Source organism: Mesoplodon densirostris, chromosome 11 (genome assembly GCF_025265405.1).
Source record: "Mesoplodon densirostris isolate mMesDen1 chromosome 11, mMesDen1 primary haplotype, whole genome shotgun sequence".
Lineage (NCBI taxonomy): Eukaryota > Metazoa > Chordata > Mammalia > Artiodactyla > Ziphiidae > Mesoplodon > Mesoplodon densirostris.
Window position 1 is genome coordinate 59,324,255 of NC_082671.1, and position 27,764 is coordinate 59,352,018.

At 35.5% G+C, this 27,764-nt stretch overlaps 1 protein-coding gene across 4 annotated transcripts in view; it reads left to right on the forward strand.

Moving 5' to 3' along the window:
* Positions 1-27,764, forward strand: part of ABCD2 (ATP binding cassette subfamily D member 2) — an 87,492-nt gene that overhangs the window by 32,103 nt on the left and 27,625 nt on the right. For all 4 annotated transcript variants that reach the window (XM_060113239.1, XM_060113240.1, XM_060113241.1 and 1 more), the window contains one exon: positions 16,448-16,593. In XM_060113239.1, coding sequence (XP_059969222.1) covers positions 16,448-16,593 — 146 coding nt within the window. The remainder of the gene's footprint in view (positions 1-16,447; positions 16,594-27,764) is intronic.

The window sequence follows — 27,764 nt, forward strand, 5'->3', positions numbered from 1 at the left end:
ATACAACAAAGTTGACTTTTAAAAAGTTTGCACTCTTCCCAGTTTGGGAGTACTTTGATTATTACACTAACAGTATTTTTATCACTACTTGGAAATAAACATAGTCCCTGCTCTTAAAAGGCTGTGCACATATCTCCTTTGGTACCTAGAAATATCTTACCTTAGAAATGTAATTTCAATAATGGTAAGTATATCTTTTCAGTTGGGAATTTCTTCTTTTTTGCTACATATTTATTTTAAGACTATTATGAGTGACTTATGCATTGAGGACTCAAATCTAATTGTTGCTGTTCATGAAAAAATTCTGATGACATGATTGGTTCTAGAATATACATTTATATGAATTATTAATAGCTAGATTTTATGGCTTTCAGATTGCTAACTTATTACTATGGTAACACAGCAGTACTTAGCTGTACCTTATTCTTAAACTTAACACATCTCATGCCTTAAATACATGAGTATTGCTGTAAAATTTTTATCAATATTGTTCACAATTAAATTCTAGTTGACTGTGAAATATTTAGCATTTTGGGTGATCATTCCAAAGACTTCAAGTACAGAGCTAACATTTCTCAGTGCTTTCTTCTTCCTACTTTGCCTCTATTAAAGAGGAAAAGAGAGAATAGTATAAACCCTAATAAATGTCAATACATTTTGCCAAGAATCATATATTGTCAGATATTTAATATAGAAAAGTAGGCAGTATAATACAAATTATAGAAGTACCCTGAGACCTTGTAATATAACTGTAAAAAGCCATAATCCCTGGGAGTGGATTTGATCTCTAATAATTTTACTTTAATTTTACTATTATAATTAACAGTTTTAAATATAGATGCATTCAAAGTAATTTCAGATTACAAAGGAAATTTTGATAATTGCTCAAATAATGATAATCTAAATTATAGTATGACACCTGTAGCTTTATTCCAATATCTTTTCCACAACAAATAGAGGTAATTCTGGATTTTACCTAGAGAAAATAAATTGAAACTAGATAACATTATCTTTTTGATATCTACTAATTGTAAGCAATCTATTTCTTTTGTTGTTTGGACTATGTTTATACTTTCTGATGGGCCAGAGCAAGTGACATGGTAATTGATCTACCTGAAATATTTAGAAGATAATCTGAATAGGTCTATATATCTAGAAAGGAAAGTTTAGTAAAGAGTACTTTAAGTCCTTATCAATTATGTATAACTGTGGTAGCACTAGAGAAACTTGAGCTAACTTAAAATGTTAAATTCCAGGCCTATGAGCAGGAGAAAGGATCACAAGCAAACTAATCATATAAACATGGGATATAGGGTCCTCCATTTTTTTGTGCTTTCAAATAGATTCAACATCAACCCAAATTTCCTTGCTATAGCCTTTCCAGAGAATTCAGTTGTAACTTTATAGTAGTATTTTTAAATAATTATATTAATAAAATCTATTAATAGAGTATCCTTAGTTGCTATGTACCTCAATAAACACATATAGAACATGTTATTTTTACCATTTCACATGATCATAAAACAATTGAGAAAAAAAGGAACTTTAATAAAGCAATATTTTTGGGTCCTTAATGAATATATACTTTTATGAAATATTTTTATATAATTTCATCAATATTCCGTTCACATAAATTTTCAAAATAGCAATTTTCATATTCTATTAAATCATTTTGAGTAACAGTAAATCAAATAACAAATTATGTAGACATTTAATTTAAATCTCTTCCTGATTGAATTTTTTAAAACTTAGTAGCTAAGAGTGTCTTCCTTTTAGCTCTGTTTTTACTTTTTTAAAATTTTGAGAATGCATATTCAACATATTATTAGGCTTATAAACACAATAAGAAATTAAGCATTGCAAAGCAAAACTTAATTATAATTAAGAGTTTTTATGAGATAAATTTTCATATCTGTTCATCAAAGAGAATTGACAGATTTCAGAAGTCATAAAGAAGTCATAAATAATATTAAATGAATCTTTTAAAGAAGTTACAAAGTTTTAAAAATCAATTTTATTTGTTTATTTATTTACTTATTTATTTATTTTTGGTCGCGTTGGGTCTTCGCTGCTGTGTGTGGGCTTTCTCTAGTTGCAGCAAGCGGGGCTACTCTTCGTTGCGGTGCGCAGGCTTCTCAGTGCGGTGGCTTCTTTTGTTGCGGAGCACCAGCTCTAGAGCGCGGGCTTCAGTAGTTGTGTCACGCGGGCTTCAGAAGTCGTGACTCGCGGGATCTAGAGCGCAGACTCAGTAGTTGTGGCACACGGGTTTAGTTGCTCCACGGCATGTGGGATCTTCCCAGACCAGGGCTGGAACCCATGTCCCCTTCATTGGCAGGCGGATTCTTAACCACTGCACCACCAGGGAAGTCCCGAAGTTACAAAGTTTTTTAAATTAATTTTTTTTGGAGTATAGTTGCTTTACAATGTTGTGTTAGTTTCTACTGTACAGCAAAATGAATCAGCTATACATATGCACATATCCCCTCTTTTTTGGATTCCCTTCCCATTTAGGTCACCACAGTGGATTAAATAGAGTTCACTGTGCTATACAGTATGTTCTCATTAGTTGTATATTTTATACATAGTATCAATAGTGTATATGTATCAATCCCAATCTCCCAATTAGAAGTTACAAAGTTTTGCTTCTTCAAATTCCTTTTACAAAGAAAACATTTGGCAGCCTTATGCATATTGATACCTTTGAGGTCCCATAAATTGCTGCAGTGAACTAAGTGGTGCTCCAGTTACTAAAAGAAATATTTCTGGGTAAACGAGATACTTAAGTGTTTAACAGAATATACTCTCTAAAATCTAGGTAATTATGTATTATTTATTAATCATGTTGAGAATAATAAAAATTTACTATGGGAATAAAACCACATGTCTTTTAGCTGGCTAAATAGAAATTCTTTTGTATCTGCTTTTTTCTTTTTTTTTTTTAAATTGAAGTATAGTTGATTTACAATGTTATGTTAGTTTCTGGTTATAGCAAAGTGATTCAGTTACATATATATTCTTTTTTAAATTGACCTATAGTTGATTTACAATGTTAATTACTGCTGTACATTGAAGTGATTCAGATATATATATATATATGTATATATATATATATATATATATATACACACACACACATTCATACATATCTATACATTCTTTTTATTTCTTTCCCATTATGGTTTTTCATAAGATATTGAATATAGTTCTCTGTGCTATACAGTAAGACCTTGTTGTTTATCCATTCTATATGTAAAAGCTTACATCTGCTAATCCCAACCTCCCACTCCATCCCTCCCCCAAACCCCTCCCCCTTGGCAACCACCAGCCTGTTCTCTATGTCTGTGAGTCTGTTTCCACTTCATAGAGGGGTTCATTTGTGTCATATTTTAGATTCCACATATAAATGACATCATATAGTATTTGTCTTTCTCTTTCTGACTTACTTCACTTAGTATGATAATCTCTACTTGCATCCATGTTGCTGCAAATGGCATTATTTCATTATTTTTTTATGGCTGAGTAGTATTCCATGGAATAAATAAACCACATCTTTATCCATTCATCTGTCAATGGGCATTTAGGGTGTTTCCAAGTCTTGGCTATTGTGAATAGTTCTGCTATGAACATAGGGGTTCATGTATCTTTTTTTTTTTTTGAATTTTTGAATTTTATTTTTTTTATACAGCCGTTTCTTATTAGTTATCCATTTTATACATATTAATTTATATATGTCAATCTCAATCTCCCAATTCATCACACCACCACCACCACCACACCCGCCCCCCTTGCCACTTTCCCCCATTGGTGTCCATACGTTTGTTCTCTAAATCTGTGTCTCTATTTCTGCCCTGAAAACCGGTTCATTGTAGCATTTTTCTAGGTTCCACATATATGAGTTAATATACGTTATTTGTTTTTCTCTTTCTGATTTACTTCACTCTGTATGACAGTCTCTAGATCCATCCACGTCTCTATTGACCCAATTTTGTTCCTTTTTATGGCTGAGTAATATTCCATTGTATATATGTACCACATCTTCTTTATCCATTCATCTGTCGATGGGCATTTAGGTTGCTTCCATGACCTGGCTATTGTAAATAGTGCTGCAATGAATATTGGGGTGCATGTGTCTTTTTGAATTATGGTGTTCTCAGGGTATATGCCCAGTAGTGGGATTGCTGGGTCATATGGTAATTCTATTTTTAGTTTTTTAAGGAACGTCCATACTGTTTTCCACAGTGGCTGCACCAAATTACATTCTTACCAACAGTGTAGGAGGGTTCCCTTTTCTCCACATCCTCTTCAGCCCTTGTTATTTGTAGACTTTTTAATGATGGCCATTCTGATTGGTGTGAGGGGGTACCCCATTGTAGTTTTGATTTGCATTTCTCTAATAATTAGTGACTTTGAGCATCTTTTCATGTGCCTATTGGCCATCTGTTTGTCTTCTTTGGAGAAATGTCTATTTAGGTCTTCTGGCCATTTTTGGCTAGGGTTTGTTTGGTTTTGTATTTGAGTTCAATGAGCTCTTTGTATATTTTGGAAATTAAGCCCTTGTCAGTCACATCATTTGCAAATATTTTCTGCCATTCTGTTGGTTGTCTTTTCATTTTGTTTATTGTTTCCTTTGCTATGCAAAAGCTTGTAAGTTTGATTAGGTCCCATTTGTTTATTTTTGTTTTTATTTTTATTGCCTTGGGAGACTGACCTAAGAAAACATTGGTACAATTTATGTCAGAGAATGTTTTGCCTATGTTCTCTTTTAGGAGTTTTATGGTGTCATGTCTTATGTTTAAGTCTTTAAACCATTTTGAGTTTATTTTTGTGTACAGTGAGAGGGTGTGTCCTAACTTCATTTATTTACATGTGGCTGTCCAACTTTCCCAATACGACTTGCTGAAAGACTGTCATTTTCCCATTGTATATTCTTGCCTCCTTCATCAAAGATAAATTGCCTATAGGTGTGTGGCATTTTCTTTTCCAGTATAGGTTATTACAAGATGTTGAATATAGTTCCCTGTACTGTATGGTAAGACCTTACTGTTTATTTATTTTATATATAGTAGCTTGTATCTGCTAATCCCAAACTCCTAATTTATCCCTCACTTTCCCCTTCCCCCTTTGGTAACCATAAGTTTGTTTTCAAATGAACTTATTTACAAAATACAAACAGACACACAGACATAGAAAACAAACTTATGCTCTTTTTTAAGATATTGCCCTTTCACATAGGTAGATAACTAAGTTGAAATGAACTTTTTTGTCTCCATAATGGTTTATTGAATGCCTACTACGTGCCTGTAGTACTGTACCAAGTGCTCTACATTGCTTTATAAAAACCTACTGCTTCGGGGCTTCCCTGGTGGTGCAGTGGTTGTGAGTCTGCCTGCTGATGCAGGGGATAGGGGTTCGTGCCCCGGTCCGGGAGGATCCCACATGCCGTGGGGCGGCTGATCTCGTGAGCCATGGCCGCTGAGCCTGCGCTCCGGAGCCTGTGCTCCACAACGGGAGAGGCCACAACAGTGAGAGGCCCATGTACAGCAAAAAAAAAAAAAAAAACCTACTGCTTCATTTAATCCTCATAACAAATGCAGTAAAGTGAGTTACTTTACAAATGACGTAACTATAGCTCAGAATTTGGGTCACATTGCTAGTAAATGGTGAGATTGAGATTCCAGTCCAGAACCATCTCTCCAAAGCCTATTATCACAACCATGACTCTATACTGTCTTCCCCAAAATGTAGATATAAAATATAATTTCATCAAATATTTCCAGTTAATCAAGTCTTATGGTGGAATCCTGTAGAAACACCATTGAAACGAATGTTCAGATGTATTTTAATCATTACAGTCTCAGTTATGTATTGTGTCATGGCTGTTCTGTGGATTGAATTATATTTGGGGTTTATGCTAAGGGTATCTATACTTCTGATTTACATTAAGTTGGAACTGGCATCACTTTGTAAGTTAGCTAAAGTATTTTTTTTAACAGAAAATATCTATATTTTCCAAAACAAGAGAAAATATATGAGAAGAGTGGCATTGTTTTACATTAAGTTCTTTTTACATAGATTTACATCACAGTTTTTTTTAATTCAAAGTCACAAAAATTATAATTATCCTCATCAGTTCACTCAGCCCCATGTAATTAATTTTTTTATCTTTATCTTTTGTTAGCACTTTTATGAATTTATCAGTTTTCCATTAGAGTTCTGAAAATGCTTATTCATTCACTTCAGCAGTATAGTCAGTTACCAGAAACAAGTACTTGTCAGAGTCTTTTGAATTCTGTGAAGATGAAACTCTTTTACAAGAACATTTTTGCAAGAACATCAAAATACACCCAGAACTGTCTATAAATGACAAAAGACTTAAAAATGACCATGGTTAAAGATTTGATGAAAGTTCATAATAATGCAATTGACAAGGAAATTTAGTTATTTCTGAGATATACATTTTAAAGTAATAATTAAAATTATGACTTATAACATTATACCAGAACGTATAAGATTTTTATGAAATTCATGTAATGTCTGAAACATTTATATTAACATATTTCCATACAAATAACCCAAAGAAAGTTTAGTATTAATTTTTTGTTTGAATTTTTTTAAAATTTTTTGCTTTATAACAAATTTAATCAGTTATACATATACATATGTTTCCATATCCCCTCTCTTTTGCGTCTCCCTCCCACCCTCCCTATCCCACCCCTCCAGGCGGTCCCAAAGCACCGAGCTGATCTCCCTGTGCTATGCGGCTGCTTCCCACTAGCTATCTACCTTACGTTTGGTAGTGTATATATGTCCATGCCGCTCTTTCACTTTGTCACAGCTTACCCTTCCCCCTCCCCATATCCTCAAGTCCATTCTCTAGTAGGTCTGTGTCTTTATTCCTGTCTTACCCCTATGTTCTTCATGACATTTTTTTTCTTAAATTCCATATATATGTGTTAGCATACAGTATTTGTCTTTCTCTTTCTGACTTACTTCACTCTGTATGACAGACTCTAGGTCTATCCACCTCATTACAAATAGCTCAATTTCATTTCTTTTTATGGCTGAGTAATATTCCATTGTATATACGTGCCACATCTTCTTTATCCATTCATCCGATGATGGACACTTAGGTTGTTTCCATCTCCGGGCTATTGTAAATAGGGCTGCTATGAACATTTTGGTACATGTCTCTTTTTGAATTATGGTTTTCTCAGGGTATATGCCCAGTAGTGGGATTGCTGGGTCATATGGTAGTTCTATTTGTAGCTTTTTAAGGAACCTCCATACCGTTCTCCATAGTGGCTGTACCAATTCATATTCCCACCAGCAGTGCAAGAGTGTTCCCTTTTTTCCACACCCTCTCCAGCATTTATTGTTTCTAGATTGTTTGATGATGGCCATTCTGACTGGTGTGAGATGATATCTCATTGTAGTTTTGATTTGCATTTCTCTAATGAGTAAAGATGTTGAGCATCGTTTCATGTGTTTGTTGGCAGTCTGTATATCTTCTGTGGAGAAATGTCTATTTAGGTCTTCTGCCCATTTTTGGATTGGGTTGTTTGTTTTTTTGTTATTGAGCTGCATGAGCTGCTTATAAATTTTGGAGATTAATCCTTTGTCAGTTGCTTCATTTGCAAATATTTTCTCCCATTCTGAGGGTTGTCTTTTCGTCTTGTTTATGGTTTCCTTTGCTGTGCAAAAGCTTTTAAGTTTCATTAGGTCCCATGTGTTTATTTTTGTCTTTATTTCCATTTCTCTAGGAGGTGGGTCAAAAAGGATCTTGCTGTGATTTATGTCATAGAGTGTTCTGCCTATGTTTTCCTCTAAGAGTTTGAAAGTGTCTGGCCTTACATTTAGGTCTTTAATCCATTTTGAGCTTATTTTTGTGTATGATGTTAGGGAGTGATCTAATCTCATACTTTTACATGTCCCTATCCAGTTTTCCCAGCACCACTTATTGAAGAGACTGTCCTTTCTCCACTGTACATTCCTGCCTCCTTTATCAAAGATAAGGTGACCATATGTCCATGGGTTTAACTCTGGGCTTTCTATCCTGTTCCATTGATCTATCTTTCTGTTTTTGTGCCAGTACCATACTGTCTTGATTACTGTAGCTTTGTAGTATAGTCTGAAGCCAGGGAGCCTGATTCCTCCAGCTCCGTTTTTTGTTCTCAAGATTATTTTGGCTATTCGGGTTCTTTTGTGTTTCCATACAAATTGTGAAACTTTTTGTTCTAGTTCTGTGAAAAATGCCAGTGGTAGTTTGATAGGGATTGCATTGAATCTGTAGATTGCTTTGGGTAGTAGAGTCATTTTCACAATGTTGATTCTTCCAATCCAAGAACATGGTACATCTCTCCATCTATTTGTATCATCTTTAATTTCTTTCATCAGTGTCTTATAATTTTCTGCATACAGGTCTTTTGTCTCCTTAGGTAGGTTTATTCCTAGATATTTTATTCTTTTTGTTGCAATGGTAAATGGGAGTGTTTCCTTGATTTCACTTTCAGATTTTTCATCATTAGTATATAGGAATGCCAGAGATTTCTGTGCATTAATTTTGTATCCTGCAACTTTACCAAATTCATTGATTAGCTCTAGTAGTTTTCTGGTAGCATCTTTAGGATTCTCTATGTATAGTATCATGTCATCTGCAAACAGTGACAGCTTTACTTCTTCTTTTCCCATTTGGATTCCTTTTATTTCCTTTTCTTCTCTGATTGCTGTGGCTAAAACTTCCAAAACTAGGTTGAATAAGAGTGGTGAGAGTGGGCAACCTTGTCTTGTTCATGATCTTAGTGGAAATGGTTTCAGTTTTTCACCATTGAGGACGATGCTGGCTGTGGGTTTGTCATATATGGCCTTTATTATGTTGAGGAAAGTTCCCTCTATGCCTACTTTCTGCAGGGTTTTTATCATAAATGGGTGTTGAATTTTGTCAAAAGCTTTCTCTGCATCTATTGAGATGATCATATGGTTTTTCTCCTTCAATTTGTTAATATGGTGTATCACGTTGATTGATTTGTGTATATTGAAGAATCCTTGCATTCCTGGAATAAACCCCACTTGATCATGGTGTATGATCCTTTTAATGTGCTGTTGGATTCTGTTTGCTAGTATTTTGTTGAGGATTTTTGCATCTATGTTCATCAGTGATATTGGCCTGTAGTTTTCTTTCTTTGTGACATCCTTGTCTGGTTTTGGTATCAAGGTGATGGTGGCCTCGTAGAAAGAGTTTGGGAGTGTTCCTCCCTCTGGAAGAGTTTCAGAAGGATAGGTGTTAGCTCTTCTCTAAATGTTTGATAGAATTCGCCTGTGAAGCCATTTGGTCCTGGGCTTTTGTTTGTTGGAAGATTTTTTTTTTTTTTTTTTTTTTTTTTTTTGCGGTATGCGGGCCTCTCACTGCCGTGGCCTCCCCCGTTGCGGAGCACAGGCTCCGGACGCGCAGGCTCCGGACGCGCTGGCTCAGCGGCCATGGCCCACGGGCCCAGCCGCTCCGCGGCACATGGGATCCTCCCAGACCGGGGCACGAACCCGTATCCCCTGCATCGGCAGGCGGACTCTCAACCACTTGCGCCACCAGGGAGGCCCTGTTGGAAGATTTTTTATCACAGTTTCAATTTCAGTGCTTGTGATTGGTCTGTTCATATTTTCTACTTCTTCCTGATTCAGTCTTGGCAGGTTGTGCATTTCTAAGAATTTGTCCATTTCTTCCAGGTTGTCCATTTTATTGGCATAGAGTTGCTTATAGTAATCTCTCATGATCTTTTGTATTTCTGCAGTGTCAGTTGTTACTTCTCCTTTTTCATTTCTAATTCTATTGATTTGAGTCTTCTCCCTTTTTTTCTTGATGAGTCTGGCTAATGGTTTATCAATTTTGTTTATCTTCTCAAAGAACCAGCTTTTAGTTTTATTGATCTTTGCTATCGTTTCCTTCATTTCTTTTTCATTTATTTCTGATCTGATTTTTATGATTTCTTTCCTTCTGCTAACTTTGGGATGTTTTTGTTCTTCTTTCTCTAATTGCTTTAGGTGCAAGGTTAGGTTGTTTATTCGAGATGTTTCCTGTTTCTTAAGGTGGGATTGTATTGCTATAAACTTCCCTCTTAGAACTGCTTTTGCTGCATCCCATAGGTTTTGGGTCGTCGTGTCTCCACTGTCATTTGTTTCTAGGTATTTTTTAATTTCCTCTTTGATTTCTTCAGTGATCACTTCGTTATTAAGTAGTGTATTGTTTAGCCTCCATGTGTTTGTATTTTTTACAGCTCTTTTCCTGTAATTGATATCTAGTCTCATAGCATTGTGGTCGGAAAAGATACTTGATACAATTTCAATTTTCTTAAATTTACCAAGGCTTGATTTGTGACCCAAGATATGATCTATCCTGGAGAATGTTCCATGAGCACTTGAGAAAAATCTGCATTCTCTTCTTTTTGGATGGAATGTCCTATAAATATCAATTAAGTCCATCTTGTTTAATGTATCATTTAAAGCTTGTGTTTCCTTATTTATTTTCATTTTGGATGATCTGTCCATTGGTGAAAGTGGGGTGTTAAAGTCCCCTACTATGAGTGTGTTACTGTCGATTTCTCCTTTTATGGCTGTTAGTATTTGCCTTATGTATTGAGGTGCTCCTATGTTTGGTGCATAAATATTTACAATTGTTATATCTTCTTCTTGGATCGATCCCTTGATCATTATGTAGTGTCCTTCTTTGTCTCTTCTAGTAGTCTTTATTTTAAAGTCTATTTTGTCTGATATGAGAATTGCTACTCCAGCTTTCTTTTGGTTTCCATTTGCATGGAATACCTTTTTCCATCCCCTTACTTTCAGTCTGTATGTGTCTCTAGGTCTGAAGTGGGTCTCTTGTAGACAGCATATATATGGGTCTTGTTTTTGTATCCATTCAGCCAATCTGTGTCTTTTGGTGGGAGCATTTAGTCCATTTACATTTAAGGTAATTATCGATATGTATGTTCCTATTCCCATTGTCTTAATTGTTTTGGGTTCGTTATTGTAAGTCTTTTCCTTCTGTTGTGTTTCTTGCCTTGAGAAGTTCCTTTAGCATTTGTTGTAAAGCTGGTTTGGTGGTGCTGAACTCTCTCAGCTTTTGCTTGTCTGTAAACATTTTAATTTCTCCATCAAATCTGAATGAGATCCTTGCTGGGTAGAGTAATTTTGGTTGCAGGTTTTTCTCCTTCATCACTTTAATTATGTCTTGCCACTCCCTTCTGGCTTGTAGAGTTTCTGCTGAGATATCAGCTGTTATCCTGATGGGGATTCCCTTGTGTGTTATTTGTTGTTTTTGCCTTGCTGCTTTTAATATGATTTCTTTGTGTTTAATTTTTGACAGTTTGATTAATATGTGTCTTGGCGTATTTCTCCTTGGATTTATTCTGTATGGGACTCTCTGTGCCTCCTGGACTTGATTAACTATTTCCTTTCCCATATTAGGGAAGTTTTCAACTATAATCTCTTCAAATATTTTCTCAGTCCCTTTCTTTTTCTCTTCTTCTTCTGGAACCCCTATAATTCGAATGTTGGTGCGTTTAATGTTGTCCCAGAGGTCTCTGAGACTGTCCTCTGTTCTTTTCATTCTTTTTTCTTTATTTTGCTCTGCAGCAGTTATTTCCACTATTTTATCTTCCACCTCACTTATCCGTTCTTCTGCCTCAGTTATTCTGCTATTGATCCCATCTAGAGTATTTTTTATTTCATGTATTGTGTTTTTAATCGATGCTTGTTTCATCTTTAGTTCTTCTAGGTCCTTGTTAACTGTTTCTTGCATTTTGTCTATTCTATTTCCAAGATTTTGGATCTGGGAAATAGAATCTTTTAGCTAAAGTATTGACTCCTAATATTTCCTTGTATTTCTTCTTAGTAGTCTCAGGATACCAACTAAAAAATTGTTCACTGGCCCTGATGGTCAGTATCTATTTTATGCTACTGTTATTATTACCAGATATTAATTTAAGATAACATCATATTATATAAATGCTTAAAATGATGGAAATAAACAAATAAGTTTTTGTCCTAATTCTGTTTTTAAAAAATATATGGTTAGACTGGAGAGGGAAGAAAATCAGAGAGCAGGAGAAGACATATGGAATATGGTAGAAGAAAAGTGACTAGAAATGATGCAGCCACTTGGGAAAACAACTGGTCAGTTCCTCAAAAAGTTAAACATAGTTACCATATGCCCCACTCCTAGGTGTATGCCCACTATTCATAATAGCCAAATAGTGGAAACAACTGAAATATCCAGATTAACAAAATATGGTGTATCCATACAATGGAATTTAATTCAGATATTAAAAGGAATGAAATACTGCTACATGCTACAACATGAGTGAACCTGAAAATATTATGCTGACAGAAAGAAGACCACAGATTGTGTGATTCATACATATGAAAATATGTGAAATTTCCAGAATAGGCAAATCCACAGATACAGAAAGTAAATTAGTGATTGCCAGGTGTTGGGAGGAGGAAAGAACTAGGAGTGCCTGCTCTTAGGTATGGAGTTTCTTTTGGGGGTGAAGAAAATGTTCTGGAATTAGATACTGGTGATATTTACATGAGCTTGTAAATATAGTGAAAATCATTGAATTTTACACTTTAAAAGGGTGCATTTTATAATGTGAATTATATCTCAATTTAAAAAATATGACTAGCGATTCCTTATATTTGCGAAGACTCCATTGAAAATCTTATTACATGAATGAATATATGTATAATTGAAATATAAATATTTTGATTTTCAAATATTAGTTAAATCTCTTACAAAATAAATTTTTGTGCTATCTATCCTTCAACTAAATCATTTGCATGTTATGGGAAAATAGGTAGAGAATTGATCTACAAACACAGTTTGTATTTAAAACCTTTAATTCTCTCTCTGTACACACACACACACATTGTTTTTTTTCAAGTAAGTTGCTATAAATAAATCTTCACCCCTAACTTCTTTAGGGTGTACGACCCTTTAGCAATGCAGAGGTTAGAGGCGCTGACCCCAGCACAGTTGAAAATCCATGTATAATTTATAGTTGGCCCTTTATATCTACGGTTCCACATCTGCAGATTCAACCAACCACAGATTGTAAAGTACTGTAATATTTCCTATTGAAAAAAAACCATGTATAAGTGGACCCATGCAGTTCAAACCCATGTTGCTCAATGAGGAACAGTATTTTCAAAGAGCAAGAATAGCCTCTAGGGCCTCCCTGGTGGCGCAGTGGTTGGGAGTCCGCCTGCCGATGCGGGGGATACGGGTTCGTGCCCCGGTCTGGGAGGATCCCATGTGCCGCGGAGCGGCTGGGCCCGTGAGCCATGGCCGCTGGGCCTGCGCGTCCGGAGCCTGTGCTCCGCAACGGGAGAGGCCACAACAGTGAGAGGCCCGCATACCGCAAAAAGAAAAAAAACAACAAAAAAAAAAAAAAAAAAAGAATAGCCTCTAACATAGACATAGTGTGATGATCAAATTCATGAAAATTAACACTGATATAATATTATCTGAACATACATTTTTTGGTTCTCAAACCGGCCCTTGTACACAGAGGGCAAGAAGAGACAGAAGAAAGAGGCAGACCACTCCAGATTGGTGGATGGCAGGTTTAATAAGCAAGGGAATTTACATTTGAGGCTTGTCATGGGCAGCCTCAAGGTGAGCCTCTCCACTTCTATCCACCAGAATCTTTAATGTTTACATAGAGGCCTTAATGGGGTTCAGTCATGTATACCATCCATATGGTCTCAACACCACATTGCTCCCTCAACTCTGTGTCCTTGAAAATAGTTAGTGGCTGTGGGAACTGTGGGTTGAGCATACATTCCAAGGTCAGGGAAGGGGGTTGGAGTGTCAGATTGCCTGGGTCCAGCTCACAGGTCAACTGGCAGTGAAGTCCTCTTGATTACCTCCTCCAACAACTTTCCACATTCAAATTTTGCCAATTGTCATAATACTACTCTTTATAATAACTTGTTTTTCTCAGTCCATCATCATACATTATATTTTAGTTGCCATGTTGCTCTAGTTTCTTTTAATGTGAAAGAATTCCTTAGCCTTTCTTTGTTTTTTATGACATTGATATTTGTAATGAGTGCAGTACTGTTGTTGTTGTTGTATATTCATAAAGTCCCACAATTTGGGTTTATCTGATAGCTTCCTAATGATACAATACAGTTTACACATTTTTTTGCTACCTGCATAATAATACTACCTGCATTAGTTTCCAAGATCTACTGAAACCAAAAAGTTGCTGGTCTGAAACAACAGAAATTTATTTTCTCACAGGTCTAGAGACCAGGAGTCCAAAATCAAGGTGTTGGCAGGGCCACCCTCCTTCTGGGAGCTCAAGGGGAGATTTTTTTCTTACCTCTTCCAGCTTCCAGTGGTGCCAGGCTTGTGACAGCATAACTCCAATCTCTGCCTCTGTCTTCACATGACTTTCCTCCCTGTGTTTTTCCTCTTCTTTAAAGGTATTTATTGGGTTTAAGACCCATCTGGTTAATCCAGGATAATCTTATCTCAAGATCCTTAACTTAATTACATCTGCAAACACCTTTTTTTTTTTTCCTAAATAAGATCACATTCAAAAATAATAGGGGTTAGGACTTGGACATATCTTTGAGGTCCACAATTCTACCCTCTATACTTCCTAAATGCTGTTGTGACCTTCTCAAAGGATAGTATCAGGATGCAGCAAATGTACACAGAACGAGGAAATAGATTTTTGTTCAAAAAATTATGAATTCATGCTGATACTCTAATTCAAATTAAACATTACAGTATATTTTTCTCACCTTCCCACATTTCATATTTGTATCTTCCTTCTTCCACAGGGAGAACCTTACCTCCTAACGTTATTAAAATGTTTACTTACTTGGTCAATCCTACAACATAGTTTCAGAATTGCTACGCCTATAGCAACAAGAAACATGAACAATTAGTTTTAAGGTTTCTTTGTGGTTCTTTTGGTTTTCAACTGAAATTATGTAACCAAATTTGAAAGTTACTTGGATCAGTCCCTCCTCCCCGTTTTATGTGGTTATGTTATTCATTTGATATACTTTTCAGTTCATTTGTTTCTGTTTGTATTCAATTTTAGGGTTTCTTCTTTCATTTTACTGGTTAAATTAAAAAAATAATAACACTTTAACATGATTCTAACAGTAAAAACTATATAGAAAGTATTCTTAAAGAGGTCTTTTCACTCCCTTATCTATTCTGCCTTGTTCCTCCCATCTCCTATAGGTAACTGATTTCGTCAGTTTCTGGTTTACTGTTTCCTTTTGTAAATATAAGCAGACAGATGTACATTTTCTTATTTTGCTTTCATTTTATATAGAAGTGGTATACTACATATTAGTGGTTCTATCAAATGGGGGTGGTTTTGTCCCCTAAAGGGACAAAATAATATTTGGAGACATTTTTTTTTTGTCACTGCTGCAGTGGATGCTAGTAGCATCTGGTGCGTAGAGATCAAGTGTTCTGCTAAACATCCTATAATACACAGGATATACCTCAGTGACAAAGAATTATCTGATTTAATATCTGATTTAATATCTCCATAATACCACTGTTGAGAAACCCAGCTATATATCTACTTTGCACTTTGCTTTTCAACTTAACAATATATTATGTAAATCACCCTATATCAATTCATAGAGATCTTCCACATCCTGTTTTATAGCTGCATGGTTCAGGTTCTATAGTTTATTCAGTCAGTCTCCTTCGTATGCACATTTAGGTTGTTCTCAATATTTTGCAATTACAAAGAATGCTGTAATGGATAACTTTACACATTTTTTTGTGAATGGTTGTGTATTTTTGGAAGTATATCTTTAAAATAAATTCCTAGAAGTGGGTCAAAGACCACATGATATATTGGTTTGTAGAATTCTCTCCAAAGGGTTGTACCATTTTGCATTTTCACATTGTATGAAAGTTCCTTGTGTCTCCATAGACTTGCCAATTGAGTGAGTTGTCAAACTTTTGAACTTCTACCAATGTGATAAGTAAGAAACTCAGTATAGTTTTAATTTGCATTTCTCTTATTGTGAATGATACTTTTTAAGTTTTGTTTGTTCACATTGCTGGGTCAAAACCTCAAATTTTATGTTTAACCCAAATAGTTTTGGATGAAATACAGAAGCAACATTTATAAAATACAACAGAACAAGTATGTATTTCTCTGCTGAAAACATCCAAGTATTTCTTGTAGAAACTTTTCTTGTGGCTATGTCTCTATATGTTTTTACATGAATATAACAGTGTTTTATCCTGCCACACCTGAGAGAGAAATACTCATCACCAGGTAATAAATATAATCCTAGAAATATGGTATTTAAAGTCTGCTCTGGAGTTTTCAGACCACCAGAATGTCACATGGGGTAAACTAAACTGATTTTGTACTAAGATTCTTGTGTTTTTGGTGTTTTACAGGCCGTACATGTCTCTTGGAAGTCTTCGGGATCAAGTCATTTATCCAGATTCAGTGGATGACATGCATGATAAAGGCTATACAGACCACGATCTAGATTGTATTCTACATAATGTTCACCTCTATCATATAGTTCAAAGAGAAGGAGGTAAGGTCTATAATTTGTGTTTTTTTCATGTATTTAAATTAATTTTTAAAAAATAAACTTGGGTTTAATTTGAACGTATGCTGTTGTTGGAACATAGCACATAAGTAAAGATGGAGTTCACAGCTTTTGTTGCTTTTCCATTATTGACATGCTCTTTTCTGCTTATGTTATATTTCATGCAGCACACTAAGCTTTTTACTAAGTCTGCTGCTAGCATTTGAAAACAGTTTTTTTGAGGGAGTCATATTTTAATGTACATGTGTCCCTGAGGCCATAGTCAATCTAAATCTATGTAAAGTTCATGACAGAAATATTCTCCTGTCAAGCTCTCAACTTACATTAAATGTAATAATTTGAGAAGTAGGTATCACAAACTTATTTATTTTCAGACCCACAGTCTTACCAATACACTTTTTTCTCTAAAGCAACACATAGAGAATTAGATAAAACATAGAAACTTCTGTACTGTAGTATTTCAACATAAAACATACTTTTGAAAAAGTAGGAATAACAGTTATACATATTAGCTCAAAAAAGAATTACTTTCAAAAAACAGAATTACTTTCAAATAACTTGATAAAAAATATAATTTGATAGCCTAGAAAAACTAATGAAATAGCAAGCTAGAATTCTAGGTTAAATTTTGCATGGGTTTGATGTTTTATTTTTTAGCCCATTTACATTATCAAAAGAAGCAGGGTAAAGACCTAAATGTAAGGCCAGACACTTTCAAACTCTTAGAGGAAAACGTAGGCAGAACACTCTATGACATAAATCACAGCAAGATCCTTTTTGACCCACCTCCTAGAGAAATGGAAATAAAGACAAAAATAAACACATGGGACCTAATGAAACTTAAAAGCTTTTGCACAGCAAAGGAAACCATAAACAAGACGAAAAGACAACCCTCAGAATGGGAGAAAATATTTGCAAATGAAGCAACTGACAAAGGATTAATCTCCAAAATTTATAAGCAGCTCATGCAGCTCAATAACAAAAAAACAAACAACCCAATCCAAAAATGGGCAGAAGACCTAAATAGACATTTCTCCACAGAAGATATACAGACTGCCAACAAACACACGAAACGATGCTCAACATCTTTACTCATTAGAGAAATGCAAATCAAAACTACAATGAGATATCATCTCACACCAGTCAGAATGGCCATCATCAAACAATCTAGAAACAATAAATGCTGGAGAGGGTGTGGAAAAAAGGGAACCCTCTTGCACTGCTGGTGGGAATATGAATTGGTACAGCCACTATGGAGAACGGTATGGAGGTTCCTTAAAAAAACTACAAATAGAACTACCATATGACCCAGCAATCCCACTACTGGGCATATACCCTGAGAAAACCATAATTCAAAAAGAGACATGTACCAAAATGTTCATAGCAGCCCTATTTACAATAGCCCGGAGATGGAAACAACCTAAGTGTCCATCATCGGATGAATGGGTAAAGAAGATGTGGCACATATATACAATGGAATATTACTCAGCCATAAAAAGAAATGAAATTGAGCTATTTGTAATGAGGTGGATGGACCTAGAGTCTGCCATACAGAGTGAAGTAAGTCAGAAAGAGAAAGACAAATACTGTATGCTAACACATATATATGGAATTTAAGGAAAAAATGTCATGAAGAACATAGGGGTAAGACAGGAATAAAGACACAGACCTACTAGAGAATGGACTTGAGGATATGGGGAGGGGGAAGGGTAAGCTGTGACAAAGTGAAAGAGCGGCATGGACATATATACACTACCAAACGTAAGGTAGATAGCTAGTGGGAAGCAGCCGCATAGCACAGGGAGATCAGCTCGGTGCTTTGTGACCGCCTGGAGGGGTAGGATAGGAAGGGTGGGAGGGAGACGCAAAAGGGAGGGGATATGGAAACATATGTATATGTATAACTGATTAAATTTGTTATAAAGCAAAAAATTTAAAAAATGAATAAAAAAAGAAGCAGGGTAGTACAGTAATTAAGAATGTAAGCTTCAAAGTCAGAGTTCTAGAATCAAGTCTTAAATAGATGGGGGACCTTCAAGATGGTGGAAGAGTAAGACGTGGAGGTCACCTTCTTCTCCACAAATACATCAAAAATACATCTACATGTGGAACAACTCCTACAGAACACCTACTGAACACTGGCAGAAGACCTCAGACTTCCCAAAAGGCAAGAAACTTCCCATGTACCTGGCTGTGTGGCTGACAGGGTCTCAGTGTGCCTGTTGAGTGTCAGGCCTGAGCCTCTGAGGTAGGAGAGCTGAGTTCAGGACATTGGACCACCAAAGAGCTCTAGGCCCCACGTAATATCAGTCAGTGAAAGCGATCCCAGAGATCTCCATATAAACGCTAAGACCCAGCTCTACTCAAGGACCAGCAAGCTCCAGTGCTGGACACCACATGCCAAATAACTAGCAAGAGAGGAACACAACCCCACCCATTAGCAGAGAGGCTGCCTAAAATCATAAGTTCACAGGCACTCCAAAGCACACCACTGGACACAGGACCTGCCCACCAGAAAGACAAGATGCAGCCTCATCCACCAGAACACAGGCACCAGTCCCCTCCAACAGGAAGCCTACACAACCCACTGAACCAACCTTACCCACTGGGGGCAGACAATAAAAAGCAATGGGAACTATGAACCTGCAGCCTGTGAAAAGGAGACCCCAAACACAGTAAGTTAAGCAAAATGAGAAGACAGAGAAATATACAGCAGATGAAGGAACAAGGTAAAAAACCCACCAGAACAAACAAATGAAGAGGAAATATGGAGTGGACCTAAAAAAGAATTCAGAGTAATGAGAGTAAAGATGATCCAAAATCTTGGAAATAGAATGGAGAAAATACAAGAAATGTTTAACAAGGACCTAGAAGACCTAAGGAGTGAACAAACAATGACAAACAACACAATAAATGAAAAAAAAAATCTCTAGAAGGAATCAATAGCAGAATAACTGAGGCAGAAGAACGGATAAGTGACCTGGAATATAAAATAGTGGAAATAACTACTGCAGAGCAGAATAAAGAAAAAAGAATGAAAAGAATTGAGAACAGTATCAGAGACCTCTGGGACAACGTTAAACACAACAACATTCTAATTATAGGGGTCCCAGAAGAAGAAGAGAAAAAGAGACAGAAAATATTTGAGGAGATTATAGTTGAAAACTTCCCTAATATGGGAAAGAAAATTGTCAATCAAGTCCAGGAAATGCAGAGAGTCCCATACAGGATAAATCCAATGAGGAACATGCCAAGGTACATATTAATCAAACTATCAAAAATTAAATACAAAGAAAAAATATTAAAAGCAGCAAGGGACAAGCAACAAATAACATACAAGGGAATCCCCATAAGGTTAACAGCTGATCTTTCAGCATAAACTCTGCAAGCCAGAAGGGAGAGGCAGGACATATTTAAAGTGATGAAAGGGAAAAACCTACAACCCAGATTACTTTACCTAGCATGGATCTCATTCAGATTTGACAGAGGAATTAAAAGCTTTACAGACAAGCAAAAGCTAAGAGAATTCAGCACCACAAACCAGCTATACAACAAATGCTAAAGGAAATTTTCTAGGCAGGAAACACAAGAGATGGAAAAGACCTACAAAACCCAACCCAAAACAATTAAGAAAATGGTAAGAGAAACATACATATCGATAACTACCTTAAATGTAAATGGATTAAATCCTCCAACCAAAAGACATAGATTGGTTGAATGGAAACAGAAACAAAACCCGTATATATGCTGTGTACAACAGACCCACTTCAGACCTAGGGACACATACAGACTGACACTGAGGGGACAGAAAGAGATATTCCATGCAAATGGAAATCAAAAGAAAGCTGGAGTAGCAACTCTTGTAACAGACAAAAAAGACTTGAAAATAAAGATGAGACAAGAAGGACGCTACATAATGATCAAGGGATCAATCCAAGAAGAATACAACGATTGTAAATATTAATGCACCCACCATAGGAGCACCTCAATATATAAGGCAAATGCTAACAGCAATAAAAGGGGAAATACACAGTAACACAATATTAGTAGGGGGTTTTGACACCCCGCTTTCACCTATGGATAGATCATCCAAAATGAAAATAAATAAGGAAACATAAGCTTTAAAGGACACATTAAAGAAGATGGACTTAATTGATATTTATAGGATTACATCCAAAACAACAGAATACACTTTCTTCTCAAGTGCTATGGAACATTCTCCAGGATAGATCATATCTTGGGTCACAAATCAAGCCTTTGTAAATTTAAGAAAATTGAAATCATAGCAAATATTTTTTCTGACCACAATGCTATGAGACTAGATATCAATTACAGGAAAAAAAACTGTCAAAAATACAAACATATGGAGGCTAAACAATGCACTACTAAATAACCAAGAGATCACTGAAAAAATCAAAGAGGAAATCAAAAAATGCCTAGAAACAAATGACAATGGAGACACAACGACCCAAAACCTATGGGATGCAGCAAAAGTAGTTCTAAGAGGGAAGTTTATAGCAATACAATCCTACCTCAAGAAACAAGAAACATCTCAAATAAACAACCTAACCTTACACCTAAAGCAATTAGAGAAAGAAGAACAAAAAAAAAAAACCCAAGTTAGCAGAAGGAAAGAAATCATACACATCAGATCAGAAGTAAATGCAAAGGAAATGAAAGAAACAGTAGCAAAGATCAATAAAGCTAAAAGCTGGTTCTTGGAGAAGATAAACAAAACTGATAAACCATTAGCCAGACTCATCAAGAAAAAGAGGGATAAGACTCAAATCAGCAGGATTGGAAATGAAAAAAGAGAAGTAACAACTGACACTGCAGAAATACAAAGGATCATGAGAGATTACTACAAGCAACAATATGCCAATAAAATGGACAACCTGAAAGTAATGGACAAATTCTTAGAAAAGCACAACCTTTCAAGAATGAACTAGAAAGAAATAGAAAATATAAACAGACCAATCACAAGCCCTGAAATTGAAATTGTGATTAAATATCTTCCAACATGTATGGACACCACAGGGAGAAAGTGGTGGGTGGGGATGGTGTGATGAATTGGGAGATTGGAATTGACATATATACATTAATATGTATAAAATAATTAAATGATAAGAACCTGCTGTATAAAAGAATAAATAAAATTAAATTAAAAAAAATCTTCCAACAAACAAAACTCCAGGACCAGATGGCTTTACAGGTGAATTCTATCAAATATTTATGAAAGAGCTAACACTGATCCTTCTCAAACTTTTCCAGAATATAGCAGAGGGAGGAACACTATATAATAATAATGGCCATATGTGACAAACCCACAGCCAACATTGTTCTCAATGGTGAAAAACTGAAACCATTTCCACTAAGATCAGGAGCAAGACAATGTTGTCCACTCTCATCACTATTATTCAGAATAGTTTTAGAAGTTTTAGCCACAGCAATCAGAGAAGAAAAAGAAATAAAAGGAATACAAATTGGAAAAGAAGAAGTAAAACTGTCACTGTTTGCAGATGACATGATACTATATATAGAGAATCCTAAAGATGCTACCAGAAAACTACTAGAGCTAATCAATGAATTTGGTAAAGTACCAGGATACAAAATTAATGCACAGAAATCTCCTGCATTTCTATACACTAATGATGAAAAATCTGAAATAGAAATTAAGGAAACACTCCCATTTACCATTGCAACAAAAAGAATAAAATATCTAGGAATAAACCTACCTAAGGAGACAAAAGACCTGTATGCAGAAAACTATAAGACACTGAAGAAAGAAATTAAAGATGCTGCAAACAGGTGGAGAAATACACCATGTTCTTAGTTTGGAAGAATCAACATTGTGAAAATGACTATACTGTCCAAAACAATCTACAGATTCAATGCAATCACTATCAAATTACCGGTGGCATTTTTTACAGATCTAGAACAAAAAATTCACAATTTTATGGAACCACAAAAGATCCCTAATAGCCAAAACAATCTTGAGAAAGAAAAATGGAGCTGGAGGAATCAGGCGCCCTGATTTCAGACTATACTACAAAGCTACAGTAATCAATACAGTATGGTGCTGGCAGAAAAATAGAAAGATAGATTAATGGAACAGGATAGAAAGCCAAGAGATAAACCCACACTCATATGGTCACCTTATCTTCGATAAAGGAGGCAAGAATATCTAATGGAGAAAAGACAGCCTCTTCAATATGTGGTGCTGGGAATGCTGGACAGTTACATGTAAAAGAATGAAATTAGGGCCTCCCTGGTGGCGCAAGTGGTTGAGAGTCCGCCTGCCGATGCAGGGGATACGGGTTCGTGCCCCGGTCTGGGAGGATCCCATATGCTGCGGAGCGGCTGGGCCCGTGAGCCATGGCCGCTGAGCCTGCGCGTCCGGAGCCTGCGTGTCCGGAGCCTGTGCTCCGCAACGGGGGAGGCCACAACAGTGAGAGGCCCGCATACCGCAAAAAAAAAAAAGAATGAAATTAGAACTCTCCTAACACCATACACAAAAATAAACTCAAAATGGATTTAAGACCTAAATGTAAGGCCAGACACTATGAAACTCTGAGAGGAAAACATAGGCAGAACACTCTATGACATAAATCCCAGCAAGGTTTTGTTGACCAACCTCCTAGAGAAGTGGAAATAAAAGCAAAAATAAACAAATGGAACCTAATGAAACTTAAAAGCTTTTGCACAGCAAAGGAAACCATAAACATGATGATAAGACAACCCTCAGAATGGGAGAAAATATTTGCTAATGAAGCAACTGACAAAGGATTAATCTCCAAAATATACAAGCAGATCATGCAGTCAATATCAAAAATAAACAACCCAATCCAAAAATGTGCAGAATACCCAAATAGATATTTCTCCAAAGAAGACATACAGTTTGCCAACAAACACATGAATAGATGCTCAACATCACTAATCATTAGAGAAATGCAAATCAAAACTCCAATGAGGTATCACCTCACACTGGTCAGAATGGCCATCATCAAAAATTCTATAAACTGTAAATGCTGGAAAAGGTGTGGAGAAAAGGGAACGCTCTTGCACTGTTGGTGGGAATGTAACTTGTTACAATCACTATGGAGAACAGTATGGAGGTTCCTTAAAAAACTACAAATAGAACTACCAGATGACCCAGCAATCCCACTACTGGGCATATACCCTGAGAAATCCATAATTCAGAAAGAGTCATGTACCACAATGTTCATTGCATCACTCTTTACAATAGCCAGGACAGGGAAGCAACCTAAGTGTCCATTGACAGTTGAATGGATTAAGAAGATGTGGCACATATATACGATGGAATATTACTCAGCCATATAAAGAAATGAAATTGAGTTATTTATAGTGAGGTGGATAGACCTAGAAACTGTCATACATATTGAAGTAAGTCAGAAAGAGAAAAAAAAATACTGAATGCTAACACGTATATATGAAATCAAAAAAAAAAAATTGGTTCTGAAGAACCTAGGGGCCAGACAGGAATAAAGACACAGACCTAGAGAATGGACTTGAGGCCATGGGGAAGGGTAAGGGTAAGCTGGGAATGAAGTTAGAGAGTGGCATGGACATACATACATTACCAAATGTAAAATAGATAGCTAGTGGGAAGTAGCCACATAGCCCAGTGAGATCAGCTTGCTGCTTTGTGTCCACCTAGAGGGGTGGGATAGTGAGGGGGGGGGGGAGACGCAAGAGGGAGGAGATATGGAGATGTATGTATACGTATAGCTGATTCACTTTCTTATACAGCAGAAACTAACACATTGTAAAGCAATTATACTCTAATAAAGATGTTGAAATAAAATCTTAAATAGCTCTGTTCTCTGTATCTTCACCTCTAAAGTGGGAATAAATATCTACCTTATAAAGATTCTGTGAAGATTAAATTAGACTGTATGTAAAGTATTTAGAACAGTGGCACATAGTAAATGTGTAAGAATCAGTTGCTAAAGGTAATAGAACTAGTTGATATTGATACCATGATATTTTGTCTTTGTGTGATGGTACTTGATATTTTATATAGAAAGTTCACATGTATTAATTTATTGATCCTTACAATAAGCAAATGAGTTAGGCAAAAGCGGCATTATTCTATTTATTTTATTGTGTTTATAATATCATAATTCATAAGTGCTGTAAATATGGAAAGAAGGTTTTCTTTTTGTTTCATATGGTCAACTTTTCCCCAGTTTTAAAACACTGTGGCTGAATAACAGCTGCCTGTTAATTTTGGGTAAGTTATTTTGGGTAAGTTTGAAATCGAACAATCTGAATAGAAATTTATAATAAACATGAGATATTCTATCCTTTTAGAAGTCAAAAGAAATTCTGGAACTGTTTTTAAGAATTTTCTAACCTTAATAATGTAATAGTAATTGTTATGGTTTATTGAGTACTTACTCTGCAGAATATAACATATTAAGCAATTTACAGTGTCATCCTGTTTAATATTTGTGACTGCCTGATGATGTGGGTTTTACCAACTTCCTTTTACAGATGAAATTCAGAAGTTTAATAGTTTACCCAGGGCCCTCAGCAAGTGGTGGAACAGGGATTCAAACACAGATGGGACTTGAAAGTCAATATTCTATATTAGGCTATGCTACTGCGCTATGCTATCTTAGCTTCTTAGATGCTAATAAGACTTGCTATATCCTTACACATTAAAAAAAACAAACGCTAAGGAAACCCACTTTACTTGCCTAGTCCTTAAAACATGAAACGTGTTTTAAAGCAAAGCAGGAAAGCATTTAAATTTGCAAGGGCATCACTTACTCTGGAAGAAGCCTGCTGAAGTTCTAGTAAGATTAGCTAACACTTTGCTTAGAGATATTCTTTGCTTTAGTAAAAGATGGATTTTAAAACTATGTTTTATTTCATCAAAGATATTACAAGATAGAAAGGAGTAGAAGTGTTAATGAATAGACGTGAACTAAAGCAGTTTGTTCATCTTTAGGAAGCAGGAAAACTGTTCACTTCTTAGCTGACTTATTCTCACCATTTCAACATCAAAGATGATATCATGACTTAGAGTTTTGATTTATATGTTCTCTGATCATGAAATATTGCCTACTAAAACTTTTGGGTTTAGTGGAACAAAGGACATGATTTATTTAAATACATGAAATTAAAGCTTCCTTTGACCCAAATACTTTTGTCTTGTGCATTCTCAGTTGAGGGGGGAAATTTTTTTAAGCCCAGAATTTTTCTCCACTGTGTAGCAATCTGAACCTATTTGTCAAATCCTCATTTATGTTTCATAAATGCTATAAAGTTAAGTCATAGAGAAAATTTTATTTCAACAGTTTTCACTAGAAGCAAGAACTTTGAACCACATGGCATTTAGAGATTGTTTTTTCCTAATATAAAATTATGGTTTTAAATAGATAGAAAATTCCTGGAAGTTTGCCCAAGAATAAACATTGGTCCCTACTGGGGAGTATCATTGGGAAACAGGGAAAATCTTATTTTCAATCCAGGGCACAAGAAACAATGAAACTCTACTTCTTATTTCCTTTCCCTTTGACCAAGTTTATTTAGAAAATTTAATAAAGATGAAAGTTCAGCTGAGGAAGAATAAAGAAAGCAAAGAGCCTGGATTTTTTCCAAATGGAAAAATTAAGCCTTGAATACTCTGGGATTTGGAAATATCGTGTGTGTGTGTGTGTGTGTGTGTGTGTGTGTGTGTATGTGAAGTTTTGACAGTCATTTTCCTCTTTGAAAATCAGGTTTTGCCTAGTCTGCTCCATTTTATGATATTCCCACTTCAGAAAAATACTTGATATGGCTGTCTTCCTAATAGGCCCCATGGTTTTGTTTCTAAGTAACGTTTTCTTCTTATTACAAAATTAAGAAAGGCCATAAAATAATTTTAAAATAATAAAATTTTCAAATATTATAAAAATGTATAGCTTAGAAAGTAAAAGTCTCATAATTCTATTCCCAGAGAGGTTGTGTATGTGTATTTATTTACAGAAATGCAATCATAATTTATATATGTATATGTGTTCTTGCTTCTAGTGAAAATTCTTGCTTCTAGAAAGAAAATTTTCTCTATGACTTAATTGTATAGCATTTATGAAACATAAGTGAGGATTTGAAAAATAGATTCAGATTGCTATACAGTAGAGAAGTGTTCTGGGCTTAAAAAATTTCCCCCCTGCCAACTGAGAAGGCAAAAGAGAAAAGTATTTGAGTCAAAGGAAACTTTAATTTTACATATTTATATAAATCATGTCCTTTGTTCCACTAAACTCAAAAGTTTTACAAGGCAATCGAAAAATCTGCATACAACTTATAGTAGGCTGTCTCTAACCAAGGTTCCTCCATATCTGCCATTCTGCATTTGTGGATTAAACCAACTGCAAATTGTATAGTACTGTAGTATTTACTATTGAAAAAAATACATATATGAGTATTTCACAGTTCAATCTGTGTTGTTCAAGGGTCAACTGTATACAAACACACACAATTCTGCAATTTGGTTTTCCATATAAAAAATACTCTAGGTACGTTTCTATATCAGTATGTATTCTATATCAGTAGGTTATTGATCTAACCTATTTAAAAAAAAAATAGAAGGCTTGCTTTTTAAATAAATAGCCAACAGAAAGTCCTGCATATAAATAGACCTGCATATAAATCGTAGCTCTAATATATAGCTGTGTAAAATTTGATATATCAATTTCTCCATGAATTTCAGCTTATCGACCTATAAAATAAAACTAATAATAGCTACCTAATAACGTTGTGAGATATATAATGAGAAAACTCATATAAAGTACCAGGCAGATGGAAACCATTTAAGTTAGCTCCTGTCATACCCTTTGTAGACTTTGCAGTAAGCCTATGCAAATCTGTTGATCTTTTCTCCCACCACCCTCCAAAATAAGTCTGTCAACTCTTTGGAGATATTCAGGAACAAACACATTTTCAGTGTCAGTATTTGGAATTCTTAGAAGACGTTTTGTCAATGTAAGTAATTATTACTGGTAAAAAATATCAAATCTAAAATAAAATGCTTAAAAATAAGGCTCTCTAGCTTATCCAAGCATTTCTGAGAAATATCAGGTTCTTTGTGTTAATAACTTAAACTTGCTAGGAATCACTTGTCTAGATAAAAACTGTAAAAGATG